This window comes from Pieris brassicae, chromosome 11 (assembly GCF_905147105.1).
Source record: "Pieris brassicae chromosome 11, ilPieBrab1.1, whole genome shotgun sequence".
NCBI classification, from domain to species: domain Eukaryota; kingdom Metazoa; phylum Arthropoda; class Insecta; order Lepidoptera; family Pieridae; genus Pieris; species Pieris brassicae.
In genome coordinates, this window is record NC_059675.1 from 6,166,117 (window position 1) to 6,182,667 (window position 16,551).

General features: G+C 33.9%; 1 protein-coding gene across 1 annotated transcript; it reads right to left on the reverse strand.

The window, feature by feature from the left end:
* Positions 1-563: 563 nt before the first annotated feature.
* On the reverse strand, positions 564-14,328 carry LOC123716656 (delta and Notch-like epidermal growth factor-related receptor). Its single transcript, XM_045672502.1, has 12 exons — positions 14,196-14,328; positions 13,176-13,736; positions 11,275-11,450; positions 10,637-10,809; positions 10,003-10,121; positions 9,488-9,641; positions 8,133-8,384; positions 4,926-5,068; positions 4,487-4,609; positions 4,110-4,212; positions 2,255-2,430; positions 564-1,737 (listed from the first exon to the last, which is right to left on the reverse strand). The coding sequence occupies exons 2-12, from the start codon at positions 13,671-13,673 to the stop codon at positions 1,522-1,524; spliced, it is 2,133 nt and encodes a 710-aa protein (XP_045528458.1). The 5' UTR covers positions 13,674-13,736; positions 14,196-14,328; the 3' UTR covers positions 564-1,521.
* Positions 14,329-16,551: the final 2,223 nt, after the last annotated feature.

Below are 16,551 nucleotides of genomic sequence, written 5' to 3' on the forward strand. Positions count from 1 at the left end.
GCGATTCTTACATTTTAAACAGACACTCGAGCTTTCTTGAGGTCATCTCGATGTGAAATGTACTCATGAATGATGAGATGTGGACACTGTGACCGAATTCTAGTGGATAACAAATCCGCGGGCTTTGCGTGGGCACGCCACCTCGTGGAGTCACACTAGTTATATGTACCGAAAGTGGTAGCACATTTTCGTTGATTTTTAATGTACTTAATATTAAATAGATGTTACGTTATTCTTTTATATGAATATTTGTAAGTTGTCATAAAAATATTATTAATATAATTATTTTTATCAAAGTTTATGATCTAAATAAAAATGTTTTTCTTCAAAACAAAATGTCGTTTAATTTTACATGCATAGATATCAAATACACGTATATAACCACCATCCACAATTACGATGTTTGGTAGTGAAATAGAAAATTCAATATAGAATGTTATAAGTAATAACATTTTGAAGTTGATAAAAGGTGGAAGCATAAACATTTTTTACACATATTTTATTAATGACTGTCAACAATAATACAACACACATATTTACATCAAAATTTTAGTCGAACATGAAAAGCATTAAGGCGAAATATACGTATACTTTTATAACAACATGTACTTGTTATAAAAACTTAATAAATGATCAAAAGATAATAGTGAATTTAAACTAACAAAGCATAAACATTTCAAATCGAGAAACTCCTTAGTAAATGGTAGAAATTTAAAAATATACATAATCGTTGGATTATCAAAATCCTTAATGCTTTGTATCTCGGAGGCACTTAGATTTATGAAAAAAAAAACATCTTAACCTCGATAACAAAAGGAACTTCAGTCACTTCTTTTTAATTAATTTAACACATAGAATATTTAATTAAAAAGTCAAAGAGTACATTTTTCGAATCTTTATAATTTATTGACTAATAAATTAATAGTTTAATAATATCACACCTATATTCCAGAACTATTGAAATCACGCGCAAAAAAAACATTGTACGCTACATGACATATTTTATAATTATACCACAGTTAATCTAAGAAACTAATTGAAATACATAAAATAGCCACAATTATTGCTTATAGATATGAATTCCTACACATTTGAAGCCAAGATTAAAATCTACATTGCAATAGCAGTATATAAAACTAAGGAAAAAATCTTTGCATTAAAACAATTCACTAACAAAATATTGAATACTTTCGTCACCTTTAACAACAATTCCGTTAAGAAGAACATAAATGTCTAAGGACAGAAATACAAGATATGATATTGGATAAATTCTACGGTGAACCTTCTGTATATCAGAAGGACGAGTTAAAATTAACTAAGATAAGAGTATTGTTTCCAAGCTTTTTAAATGCTTAGCTATAGTTTATAAAATTAAAGATGAATGTTTAATAATATTTTTGTCAGAATAAATAATTTTCCACATCTAAAATAATAAGACAATGACTTACAGCGCAAGCGCACTACAAGCATTTATATTTGTATTTTGAACCGTTCCCCTTCGGAACAGTCCATAAGTAATGGCTATTGAATAAGGGGTGAGCTCTGATTATCGCTGAAGTCCAGGGTGTAGTACATATCTGTTGTGTCGAAAGAAGTAGGAGGTTGGAAGGGAGCGGGGTTCGGTTCCCGTTTGTCCTGGAGCCAGTGGTGTGGAGGACCAGCTTCGGAGACTCGTGCGGATAATCCGGATAACAGGCGAGAGTAAGTTTTGTTCACGCGGCAATGACACGCTGTTACCTATAATTTTAATACTGCATAAGTATCAAAGACATTAATGATATATCCTTTAACATTATATTTTTTGTAAACAAAGGTGCAGTCACTAGGCTCTATTCCTGGCCAAACAATAATTGTTTGCGTTTGAAAGGCGTAAAAGCTTATCAGAGAAATTATTGATGTATTGACGCAATAATGTTCTTCCTCGATACCATATAACGGGTTTTCACTCATAGATTGTTATTTCCGTTAGTATATTTTGAAAACGTGTATAATACATGTAAGAGAACCGCGATCGTTCCTAATGTTTAATAAGAAATATATAAAAAAAATTAAGCTAAGTCAGCAATCCAAATGTAACACTACTACAAGCAGATATTTATCATCGTTACATAACGTTTACACGGTGAATTAAATTTAGGCCTATTTAGGACCTGACATAACGGAAATAAAAAAAATTACTGCTATAACCAGGATATAGTCAATTATACAATGTGTATATGTGTCGAAACCCGTGTCTTCAAGAAAAACCACTTACCACAACTCCGACAATAGCAATCGCCGCTCCGAGGGTCCCAGCCGCAATATAGACGTTGTGGAGTCGATCATGGTACAGGCCAAGAGGCAGCCGCATTACTCGCACAGATCCTCCTCCTTGTGATTCAGAGTCAACGTCTACGTCACCATCTATCACTGGCTCCAAGATAAAGTCCTCTGAAATATAAAAATAGCTAATTGGTTGCTATGCGCACATTTTTGTCAGTTACACCTCAAGGACTAGTATCGAGGCGCTCACGATTTGTTTTATTTTTCTATTTTTTTACGCTAAACTAAACTATTTTACTTTATAAATAATCAAATAAGATTAATAGTTTTTCTAAAGACCATTTTATTTACGAGCATCGTTGCATTGATTGTAGTTAATCTATATTTATTAAAAGCTGACACATAACAGGCAACAAGGCCGGCTAATCCATTAAATTTGAATATGTTTACTGGCAGTCTTATCATGATTCAAGTATTTGCCATACTTTTACTGGTTTCAATCCAATAAAACTATTTTCGGAATATACGCTTATACACAAAGTAACTAGTCTGGTCATAAATACTGTTACATAAAAACTTTTCTTTTATTCAACTTTTTAATCAATTAGAATTTGGAGCAAGTATATTATTTTAAAACTTCATGCGATTTTCCGCTATTTTACACATTTATTCGTGTTTATTATCAAATTACAATATGGAATGGGGTTGTTAAAGAAAATCGGATTGCAGTGATCCTGCAATCCAAGTTATATTCCAAACACTTCAAAAGCTTGGTATCCGCCGTATGTTCCTATATCGTACTATCAACAGATAAGACAACACTTCTTCTGTCGAGGACTAGAAAAGATCTGGGCGGCCACGTGCCTCTAGAACTGAAACGGGTGTTATTGCCGTTAAAATCATAATTTGTCGAAATCCGAGAAATTAAGATTCCCGCTAGCACTCTCTCTCATATTATAAAACAAGACCTGAAGCTCGGTGCTTATCGTTGATATACAGGACATACTCTAAAATCAATCTTTACAATTAAAGAGTGGATCGTCCAAAACGCCCTCTGTCGCGATACGCAGGTGAAAAGCACAGAAATATCCTCTTTACCGATGAAAAAATGTTCACGCTTGAAAAATACTACAATAAGCAAATGATAAAGTGCTCACGTACGCTCACAGTTCTAAAGAAGCTGCTTTTGTGGTCGGAAAGGTACAACGTGGTCATCATCCTGCCTCAGTGATGGTTTGGTACGGCGTGTCTTATCAAGGAGTCACGAAATTATTATTTTTATGAAAAAGGTGTGAAAAATTCAGCCAAAGTGTATTCAGTAAGTCTTGGACCATGTTGTGAAACATCTCAGTAATACACTTTTTAAAAATACACCGTGAACCTTCCAGTAGGATTCTGCACCTGGTCACAAGGCACGAACTACCCAAGCCTGGCTTGAAGCCAACATTCCGGACTTTATTAGAGCTGAAGACTTGTCCTCATCTAGCCCAGACCTCAACCTGTTAGACTTTAAATTATGGTTAGTTTTGGAGGCCAGCTCTAAACGACACGGCGACATCGATTCTCTTTAAAAATCTTTGGAGCAAGCAGTGGCGAAATTTCCCTTGGAAGCTGTTAGGGAAGGAAATCCCATTCAAACAGATTAAAGGCTCGTATAAAAGCCAAAGGTGGCCATTTCGAATAGAATATTGTTTTTTTTCGGCTGAGACTAAAAAAGTTACATGTTTAGTGATAGTGATATGAATAAGTATAATTAAATTAACTAATTTATTTCCTTGGATTATTATAATAAAAATTATCGTATATATAGATAAATACGTAGAGATTAATAAAAGTTTGAATAGTACCTTCACATAGTCGGCCTGTGTATCCCGGTCTGCAGGAGCAATAAAATGAATCTACTCCACTCCAACAGGTACCACCATGAGCGCAAGGGTTATTATCGCAGATCTGTAACGAAAAGTAAGTAAGCAAGAATAAAACAGTTACGGAACGTACAGAGTAGATAACACCAATATACGTTGAATTAAGTTTACGTCACATGAAACAACTTAATCACACTCTGCATGTCAAAGTATATTAAGTTGAATCATGTGATGTAGCAGAACATTTTTTTGTAATAGTGATGACTTAGTCACAATGTACTAACATTTCTCTCTCTCAATAACAGTTAAAGCGCAGTATGATGAATAATTTATTTATTTCACATTAAAAGTTCTCATACCGATGTGGCTGGTATGTGGCACTCTTCACCAACGAATCCGTGTGGACATTCACATGTATAGCTGTTACCATGGTCTACGCAGTATTGGTGTTCATTACAGGGGTCTGGTAAGCATAGGTCCACCTACAAAATACAAAGATATCTATAATACTGACTAAAAGCTAAAAAATACTCTACATATTTTAACAAGAACAATGCATAAAGCAATTTCCTAAGCACGGCGCGAGTTAATTTTTACTTTTAACTGGTAAAGATATCACAAATATTTTTTAAAGTCTATACATGGCTGTCATGCAGAGGAACTATCAGCAGATTCATAATTAACACCACGTAAAAATAAACATACTTGGCTCGTACCTCTGATAAAAAAAATCGAGCCTACAAAATCCACATAAATGTGCCCGTCTCATGCATGGGGGGTTATTAATGAAAACGCTACCTTAAACTGGCAAGTCGGTCCATTGTAGCCTCGTCCACATGCGCAAGTGAACCCTCCCACGCGGTCAGTGCAAGTGCCGCCGTTCGCGCAAGGAGACGACTCGCATTCATTGTATTCCAATTCACATTTGTCTCCAGTATACCCTAATACAAATGTATATTTTGAGAGGTGTATAACATATTATTCAGCATTATTATTAATTTAATTAAATTATTTTCATGGGTTTCTTAGACGGGCACGTTTTAGTAGTTACGTGTTACGTATGTACGCAATATTTTCTAACTATCGGATATCTTTGTTCTGGTTCAAATCACATCTATCCATCCAAAAATTTATAAACTACATTCACATATATACTGCTATTTAGTATAGCCCGTCGAGTCGTTTATTTCAGACTCAAATACTAGTATTGAATACAATAAAAATATAATAAACGGGAAATTAAAGTTGTTAAAATTAGATTTTGTGTATTGTAGATAGGACCATATCTACATGAGAATTCGTTTAGAATTAAAACTCATTTATAATAAAATGTTCCCATTTAAAGAATAAATATCATACACATGAAAAACGCTAAAATAAAATAAGAACAATTAGTAGCTCTGAAATATTGCCAAACCAGTATGTCAACTATCGACCGTTTTCGCAGTAACTAAATTACTATCTGCACCCAGTTCATTCGGATGAATAAAATTGATATTTTTTGTTCATGAAACAACATGGAATTAATACGAAGCGAACTGACTGACTGGCTGACTTTGAGCGAAATTTCCTTTCACGTTTGTCGACATTATGATAGTGACTAGATATAAGTTTGTTCGAGGCTTTGTTATCTTTCAATCCTGACTAAGCAGCGTACGTTCTAAATGGCATAATGCCAAAATGCATTCACGCTACATATCGATTTAATACACCCAGTGATAAGCGAATATTCCTAAGGAAATTATGGTATGGGACGTTATTCGTACTGCGCAATAAAATAGACCGTAAAACTGTCCGTTTTATGGAAAGACAAATTGTTTGAAGTATAAAAGTAGAGTTCTTAACCGTCTTTTAACTTCAAAGAAAATTTCTATAAAAAACCTGCCTTTGACTGATTCAGTTTATGAACAAATTTTTAGATTCTGACAAAAAGGTCAGTTTTATCTGATTACGGACTGATTTTATTTTATTATTCGATATTTTTAAGGACGACGCATGTCGAATCTTTCCTATGTAAAGTCCATCACAAAAAGATAATGAAATTTATATTCCATAACGGTAATAATATATTGCACGGAAGAGAATACAAATGAAAATGATATTTATTTCGCTCTGACTTTTACAAAAAAAAAATTAAAAATAACTAGTTTGGCCATAAGTCGAAAATGAAAATGCATTTTTTGAACTTTTTAATTATTTTGAATTTGAAACACGTAAATTAATGTAAAACCATCTTTCGATTTTGCGAGATCACATTTACATTAATTATCAAATTACAATATGGAATGGGGTGTTAAAGAAAATAGGATTCCAGTAATCGCCTTGCCTTGCAAAGTGGGTATGGAGCCGTTGGTCATATTCCAGACACTTGGTATCCGTCGTATGTTCGTATATCTACTACTACGTACTTATGTACGTACTATCAAAAGATACAACACTTCGTCTGTCACAGACCAGAAAAAATCGGGGCGGCGTCATGCTGTTAGAACTGGCTGAAAAGGCTGATTTGCTGTTAAAGCCAGAATTCGTCGAAACGCCATTAGGAAGCAAAAAATCGTATCGCAAGAAATGATCGTCGATCGAACGTCGCGTAATACTAAATAACCCCTTAAGCTCGGTGCTTATCTTCGGAAATGCCCTAAATCAATATTTACAATTCAAGAGAGTGGCTTCACCAAAACACCTTCTGTCGCGATACGCAGGTGAAAAACACAAAAATATCCTCTTAATAGATGATAAAGAGGTAAAGCAAAATGATAAAGTGTATGCTCACAGTTCTAAAGAAGCTGCTCAAATGGTCGATACCACGTGGTAATCGTCTTGCGTCAGTAATAGTTTCGTTCTTATCAAGGAGTCACTAAACTACATTTTGTGAAAAGGAGTGAAAACTTCAGCCAAAGTGTATCAAGATACAGTCTTGGGTCAAGTTGTGAAACTTCACAGCAATACACTTTTTAAAATATACCATGGACTTTCCAGCAGGATTCTACACCTGGTCACAAGGGAACTACCCAAGCCTGGCTTGAAACCAACGTTCCGGACTTTATTAGAGATGAAGACTTGCCCTCATCTAGTCCAGACGTCAAGCTTATAGACTTCAAATTATAGTAAGTTTTGGAGGCCTGCTCTAAACGACACGGCGACATTGAGTATCTTTAAAAATCTTTGGAGCAAGCAGTGGCGAAATTTTCCTTGGAAGCTGTGCGTGTAAATGCATTGATTCGTTGCCTAACAGATTAAAGGCCTGTATAAAAGCCAAAGGTGGCCATTTCGAATAGAATATTGTTTTATTTATTAACGAGACCTTAATAAATATTTGGGTATACAATTTTAATAATATTATATTACTTCATTTTAAAAAAATTGCATTTTTATTTGTAATAGATGAAAATCTAGTCTAATTTAGTAGCCAGACCACGAACACACCTTACTTTACACCTTAATCATATTCGACAGGATTTTAATATTCACGAGTCAATAAGTTCACGAAGGGGGATATTTTATTTCAAAATTTTGTTTTGACGATCGAATTCATTATCATATGATATTATTAAGCGAAAATATAGTGTTTATATTATATGCTTGTTTAACATATTTCGATGATGAACTTTAAAATATTAACGACTCTTAATAAACGATAAGCAGGCTATATATCGATCGTTAGGCAAAAAAAAAATTATATCGCTTTACACAAAGGAATATACAGATTTAATTAATTAATAAAAATGTTAATGCAAACTTATCTTTGTGGGGCATACCAAATTTTGGAGATTTTTTCTATAATATATTATAGAAAAAATCTATATAGTATATTATAGAAAAAATGTTATATATATATAACAATTACATTTTAAGCATATTTCGGTTTCTGTTTGTGGAAGAGTTTTTATATTTGTTTGGTGTTTTAAATATGGAAGAAACAAACTTTTTTTTTAAATATTGAGAAATAATAAGCGAGTAAACCCAGTAACTTAACGAAGTTATTAAAGCTAAAATAATTCTCACCAGGCTCACAGAAGCAACGATACTTCGGCCCATCCTCTTCATCGGTTTGTTCAACGCATAAACCTTTTACGCAAGGCTTGTCTGCGCAGGCGCCGCCCGTGGATGGCATCTCACAGTGCATTCCAGTCCATTCATCTGTGCACGCGCAATGGAACGTAGTAGAACCATTCATAGCCATGCTCATACACGACCCACCGTTAAGACAGGGTGAGGAAAAACATGGATCTTTTTCGCATTTCCTACCTGTGAAGCCTGAGGAAAATAATACTCAAAAATTAAGAAATTTATTAGATATGGTGTAATGGAAAGGAACATGTGATCTTGCTTGTGTTATTTGTGAATATTTTTGTTTTAATTATGTGGATTGAGATCTTGATTTTTATAACAAAAGTAGTATTTTTAACAGGCATACTGTTATACAACTTAAGTTAAAGGAATTTCTAGTAAATATACTCGTCAGTCGTAAATTACCTACACTTCGTTTATGACACATTATTGGTTGTTGCCACGACTTAAATAACGTAACAAAGTGAGCCTTAATTTTCTCATTAACTTCTTGTTATCTTTTAATTAGGATTAGAAAGGTTTAATGTCGTATCTAGCCGAAAAACGCTAACACATAAATCTCCCAAAAAGATTACCAAACTAATGAATCTTGATTTCACTGCTTGGTCCTTTAGCGTCCGAGCGTTCTCATTAATAACGGCCAATCACGATAAATGTCAAACGTTAAGTTGAGCTTTAATTAAGCTTTGTAATTTTAAGTGAATTGTGTCACATTAATTGCTTTTAATAATTTCGCATAAAATACGGATAGCCATAAGAACATAAAAAAATAAAAATAAGAGATAATCGTTAATTACCGTATACGACCAATGCAATAACCAGTTATCATCAAATTTGTTATATGACAATCTGTCAGACTTAAAACCTTCATTGTAATTGTTTAGCCGCATTTGAATATAAAACCATTTCCAGGCACCGCAAAGCGGGTTGGACGTTACGCAACAACGCGGTTGGTACGGCTACGGATTACGTCACATTGGAATTTAATTGACCGAAAAATGTAATTTATTTTCGGCACTGTTCAAAGTAAACCCCGCGATATAAACGGAAATTTATTGCTTGTTCCAACCTCAGCTAATTTTAATCCCCGTTGATCAACAAATCCTTTTTTGAATAAGCGTAAATACATAGATTGCTGATTGAACGTAAAAAAAATTACAAATATGCAATGAAAATGTAAGAGGGTTGAGAACAAATAAGAAGTTTCTAAAGGTTAAATATGTTGTCTTATAACGTTTCATCATAATATATATATATGTATATGTAAAAATAGCCTCTGTGGTAAATACCATATGGACATAGGCAGTGATAGTTAGCTCCGTTGAGAGGTTGCGTGAGGTCGACACATATGCCATTATTCAAACATGGTGATGGATTACAAGCGTCCCTGTCTTCGCAGTGTGGCCCCATAAATCCTGGGCAGCATTGACACTCGTAACCTTCCTATAATTGAACCGCCAACTTAGTCTGTGTTGAATATCCTGACGTTGAACATATTTTATGTCTATTACACATTATATAAACAAAATCAGAATACCGTTTAGCTCAATGATGTCAGTCAAACAGGAAAACTTATTTTCTTATTGAAGGCCATAGATTAAGGGGTTAAAAATTATACCATACGGTAATAACCAGTTATAAATTATAACGCTAGTTAGAAAATTCGAATTTTGAAACTTTATTATCTCTTTGATTTATTAAGTTGAAGAACCAAAGTAGCCAATTTGGACTGTCAGTACATTCAATCAAGTTTTTAAATCTTACAAACACGAGTCTAAATAAAAAGGAAACGGCATGACCTTACCATGGATATGTTTGTGTAACATGCTCCTTTCCCAGAACAATCTTGAGACTCGCCACAGTTATCTGACTTGACGGTCACTTTCAAACGGACGCATTGTGACCCCCAATTCTCAGATACAACTGTAAAAATGTTATTGTCTCCTTTATGTGTCCATTATTACATGTACGGTTTGTGACACAAAGACACAATTTGAGTAATACCATCAAAACGTAATATAAGGCTATAACAACGTAAAAGAATGGCTTTCGTCACGCATAAATGCTCTTTGCCTGCGGTTTGACGTTGAAATACTGGGTTTATTCCGTTTTACTACTTGATAGCACCAAATTTACACAAGTCACGCACATTATCAAAGTTTAACTAACGTATTCCGTACAAGAGTAAAGGAATAATAAATAAGTAAATAAACAATATCTGACAAAGCCTGTGCCGGGCTAACTGTGTTGAATGTAACATTTGCATTTCCTTTCACAGTTAAATTGATCGATATTAGCTAGTAAAATATACCATACTAAAGGTTTTGTTAAATATGTTATTTTTATTAACTGATAAGACTAGTTGTCAAAAATAACCAAGAAAATTCTAAATATAAAATTAAAAAACACCTTAAAGATAGCATGAATAACCACAATACCTATTAACAAATTGACGCCTTCAGTTAAATCTTTATCGTATAGAGTAAATAGTTTCGCTGCGTGCTCATCCAAGGGAGTAATATCAAGTAGCATTCCTTCTGAAACATCACAGTGCTCGTGTCCTTGTCGAGTAACCTGATATACGGCTGGCTGAAGGGCTAAGTGATGTGTCCTGAAAAACCACTCTCGTAGAAACAGAATGCTTAATGAACCCTAAAAGCTAGATATATAATGAACTTTAATACGCTTGTCCAAAGTGGGCGGTCTGAAAGCGAATGTAGGCGATAGATGTGGGGAGGTGAAAGCTTCAAATAGATATTTTTTATTAATGTTCATTTTTAAATATGTATCGATAAAGGTGTAATATTTTTTTTACTGTTACGTGTTATTTATAGAACTGTAATAATCACAATTCACATCACATTCACAACGCAATTAATTAGAGTATCGTCGGTCGGTTGGTAAACTGGCTTTTACTAGCGAGTAGTGGTAACGTAATATAAAAACCAGCATTCATTAATCACCCTTCAGAACTCGAGATATTTCTCTATATTACGAGATAAATAAAATTATAAAAAGCACATGAGCTTATAGAACTAATAAACGATAGCCTTTAATGAAGGTTTCATTAACTAACCTTTCGAGGGCAGGTTGCGATGAGTTCGCGTCGTTGGAGTCGTTGTGAACATCGAGCAACAAAGAGTCGGAGATGCGGACGATAAGGATGTCTCCACTCTGTATGTCGGCGGAGCCCTCCCAAGACACGATGACCTGAGGGCACTCCTCGTCGCCACCCCTTCCTCCCGCGCACCCCTTTGCCGGAAAGTGACACGTATTTAATGCTATATATACATTGAATTATATGTACACACGCGACTCGCCTAGAGTAATAAGTTGGAACGTTTAACAAATTGGAACCAATTTTTATTATTATTAAGGAGTTTAAAATAAATTAGGCTTTTGAAAAACATATTTTATAATCTGATACAATCCTGAACTTTAGACTAATACCTAAGGTATTTTATATTTTCCTCGTCAAAACGATAAGAATATTAAGCAGGCATTTAGCATCTCCTTACACTTATTTCATCAATAATATCAGCACACAAAACAGTTTCTGTTATTATTATTGATGGACATTTAATATATTTGTAAGGATAATTATGACTTCTATGATTAGTAGAGCATACATCTATCACGATTACATGCGTTTGCCAAACAATTTTCTTTTGGTAAACAATAATTACTGAACTTTATACATCAGACAATATGAAAGGTTGTTTTTTATATATTCACGGACGCTTGGGACTTCTTTGTGTGCTGCGATATCGCGGGCGATATTGTAAGTTCTGTGTATCTTATTTCTTACATATTTCATAAGTATTTGATGGTTATCATGTGTTTGAGAGTATAAAAAATACATAACAAACTAAGTTACATCTCTGGTCACGGTCTCAATTCTTTTTGGCTTGTTAAATTGTAGTATTTATTTATATTTAGTAAGGTATAAATAATAAAATAAAGACAGAAAAGTGTTTAAAAAAAGATCATAGTTTATATTTTAATTCGTATTCGACACCGAGTTTTGACAGTGGGTAAGAGCAAACATTATAAGTTATACGATCGTTATTTAAACGCTCTTTATTTTTATAAAATAATTTGGGTATAATACCCGAAAACGAATTAAGATAATTTTGCATATATTTTAAATAAACCCTTTTGTTTAAAACTCAAGTAACTTAGATGTTGTCAGCGATTTCATTCATATCAAAAAGCAACAGTGTTGCTATTCCAGACTGTAATATATTTCTGAACCCAATTTATTTTCAGTTACGTTATGCTATTCTTTCGTGATTGTCAAAGTTTTTACTAGAATAATGTACAACAAAGATCGTAGCCATTTACTCTGTTTTCTGTAGCGTAAGACAATTTATTGCTTATGTATTTGACCTCGCTCTGTTCCTTACTCTCGTCACGATCAACCTCGAGGAGAATATTATAAGCTTCGCAGATGAAACGCATAACTTTATTTATTTCTCGTCGTATCACTTTTATCACATAAAACGTTTTTTTTAATATGATTACATCAAAGGCATCGCTCAAGTCATCATTTATTATAAACGCGTTAGTAACAAGCTATTCACTATTCATTGTTGCTGATTTAAGTATACACAATTTCAATAATGCAAATAATGCCTAATATGGCACGTTATATCAGATAGATAAACGAAAAATAAAATAAAATATTATAAGTGGAAAGGTGCTCACCTTACCTCTTATAAGACTTAATTAAGGGTAAATTACAAAGTATGAAAGATTGATGTCATTGATAACTTACAAATTTGTCTACGTAATGTATTAATATTTATTGTGTATTTTTACTAAGCATGTCATTTATATGAAACATGATTATCGAATGAACAGATCCGCTTTTAATGGATCTTGAGAAAGAGGGACATTTACAATAATATTACATTAAGATCAGTCATCTAAAAACGAATAAAATGAAACATAAAGCGTTGAGAAATATAATCTTACCGTTATAGGCAAATTCAATTCGTGTGTTTCGTTCCCCCTCCATAAACGAGATTCTCTCGGCAGAACGGGCAAATCACAATCTATCGCCTCGAGGCGACTTTGAAGCCGGGCAGAGGGATGCACTGCGCTTTCTAGTGCACTAGAAATAGTGTTTAACTTTTGCCTTCTTGCACTTTTCACGAACCCTTTTGTGAGAGACGCTTGAGTCGTTAAACGGCCTACAGGCCTCTCTGTAGCATCGTAAGCTCTTGTTGTTTTAACGCTTTCCTCTGTTGCTAAAGTAATATCAGCCGAACCTTCTGTTGGCGTTAATGGTTTAATACTATGATCAGTTGAGGGAATAAATATAGCCTCGTGAATATTCAATGATACTGTAGTATCAGGCTTGGGCGTCAAGGTTGTACCGCAAGCACTAGATAGGTATGTTATTAATGCAAAAGCTATTGGCACCAAGGACATGTCGCGTGATGTAAAACTTCGGAAATAGGTATGACTCATTGTGGAAATATAAATAACAGTAGATTTGGCACCAAGTCTCGTTTGTTATCCCTTATTATTTTCCTGTTAAAATAAAAATAAATATATTACTTAATAATACATATTTATTTACATTAAACAAGGGAAAGTTTTAATAAAGGCAAGCAATATTCTCCTTGAAGCTATAAATATCGCAGTGCTCTTAGATCCTTAAAGATAAGGAGCACTTACGTGAAGTTTCTAAAAGGTGACCTCAAAGCTCTTGTTATTTAAGTTGCAAGTACGGCCACTTTTCTAAGAAAAACTCTATAATTGGAAAAGCCTCGTCCTCGTGATAAGTAGACGCCGTTTCTTAACCAAGTGTTTTTCTAGACAATTCACTTAAATTTTCTCTAACACGACAAAATTAAAATACAAAAATTTTTCTTCACAGTTAAATAATAATAAAATGTAAATAACAATACTTTTACTTAAAACCTATAGATTTATCAATTATTAAAAATAAAGAAACTATTACAACGAAATAACTGCTAATTAGCTTACTTAATTCCATTGACGTCCCACGGCTGTCATCCATGCATAAAATCACATTCATGTTACCAACGTATGTTTTGCATAAAAACAATAGATCCAATGTTGTGGGCAGCGTGCAGGGCGGGCGGTGCTAGGGCTCGCAGCCTCCGCGACACTGCGGGCGGGCGGCTCTCCCCTCCACCGGCTAGCTACCCCGAACTTGCGCACCCAACTCATTTCTATACATCTGTATTTTCACTTAATTTCATTCTGCGCTTGTAATGCCAAAGATTCTCTTAAAGCTAAGTAGCCGACAATAAGCTTTCATTGTGCGCATTAAGGTGGATCATGGCAAATTTGTTTGATATTTATAATTTATTATCTACTCCTACAAATCTATTAACGGCTAGATGTTGTTGAGCTTGCACGTGGTAAACATTTATTCAGATTTCGTAGCAGGTTATAAATATTAGTGTATTTGAAGGTTGAGTATGCATTCAACTGATAAAGTTGAAATTAGATTGAACAAAAATAAAGCAATTTGTTGTAATTTTAGTATGATGATAACAGATTTATTAGACAAGAAATTTAAAATATTGAAGCGAATATTTTGGGTAGAAGTTAAATAAAACAGTATACTTCCGTTCATTACTTTATTTTCATATTACCCGCCATTGTTAATAATCAGTAATTATGTAAAGAACCGGCCTTCAGCAATATTTGCATTGAATACAATATTCGTAGAGCGTAATTTATTTCGTATGGGGGTGGGGTGAGGGATTTGGGTTTGGCCGGCTGCCAATCTCTTAACTGGCAACTTTTATTTCCAAATAGATCGACACCAATATTCGAAAAATTCAGTATCGCCCTCGAACATCCCAATATGAGCCCGCTTTATTGCTATAAATCAAAGCTTCGATTCAATGAAACGATATGAGGAATATTAAAAATATCTCAGATTACTATTCTAAAAAATGCAATTGCATTATAAAAAATATAATAAAGTTAATATTTAGAAATTAACCTTATCAAATCAATATTCTATTTTAAACAATATAACAAAAAGGTACGATTGAGGTATCACCGTAACCGCTCCCTCGAGTAACAGTTGGAAATAGTGAATAAACAAGTTGTCAAATAGAAACCTCTTCGAGGAATTTGTAATTGGCGATTCAACAGTTATTGGGTTGGGTTTAGAATTACGTCGCCCGAATTTGATGATACTGATTATGTAGGACTACTTAGACGCAGGGTTAGGTAGAATACTTAGACGCAACTCCGGCAGCAAAAATCACTTGGAGTTGTTCCAATCAAGGTTCCCCAAGACACCTACATAATCAGTATCATCAAACTCGGGCGACGGACTTCTAATTCTTTACCCAGTTATTTGTTATACCAAATTATTGTCCTTAGAATTCAATGTCATTAGGGTTGATAGTTGTAAATCTTGGAAATTGTATAGTTACGTAAGTACCAGACTTAATTTTAAACTGAATTTATACTTATTCAATTTTAACTTTTTAAATTGAATATGATTTAATTTGAATGTGCTATCTATATAACTTTGTACTTCCGCTCCTTGGGTGTTTTTATGTCATTTGACTCATATTTTATTTTCTGACTTCATCTTTTGTACTCACGCGGACTAGGATAAAAATTTAAAGTGTCAAAAGACATCGACTACAATCGACTCAAGTTTACACTGTATATCTTTCATTTCTATCACATTACGTATTGGCAAGTGACGTTGTGTTTAGCTAAAAAAAATCCGAATCTATGCTATAAATATATATATATATGTGAACAGAATGACTCTAAATTATAGCTGACAATACGTTTCATACACAAATACCGATTTAATTAGTTCCACATCTTTAAAGTTAGGTTTAGAACTTACGGTAAATAAAATGTAAGAAAAACCAGCATAACACGAACAGCAACAGAGGGTTAATCACCTACTGGCCTATACCTATATATAAATTACCAAGGACACGGGTACAGATATTTGAGGTCAAAAAGAAGCGTTGTAGCAGCACAGTACACGCTCACTTATTTCTTTTTATTTTATACCGAGTAAAGATATCAATGTAAGCAACTTAACTCTCTTAATATATATGTATCTGCTTAAGAACTGGAACCGCGTGGAAATATGTGTCAGTGACATCACAATGAGTATCCAACGCAAGGTTGACATGAATAAATGTGTAGTCTGAAAAGGAAATTGTGGCGTAAGAGAATAACGTGTTCTTTGGAGCTTATGCATACAATTTTTTATACCTGACATATATAAGAAAATGTTTATAATGTTATTAATTAGTTTAATTAAAATCGTTCCTACCGTTTTTACCAGCGTCGGGACGTGATGAGTTCATCGCCTACTGGTGCA

Bases quoted from the DNA above. Each gene is read 5' to 3' on its own strand.
- LOC123716656 (XM_045672502.1), bottom strand. From the start codon at position 13,673: ATGAGTCATACCTATTTCCGAAGTTTTACATCACGCGACATGTCCTTG. The intron at 8,385-9,487 runs GTATTTACCACA...TATTTTCCTCAG, and splicing joins TCACTGCCTATGTCCATATG to GCTTCACAGGTAGGAAATGC. The intron at 4,610-4,925 runs GTAGCGTTTTCA...TGTATTTTGTAG, and splicing joins GACCGACTTGCCAGTTTAAG to GTGGACCTATGCTTACCAGA.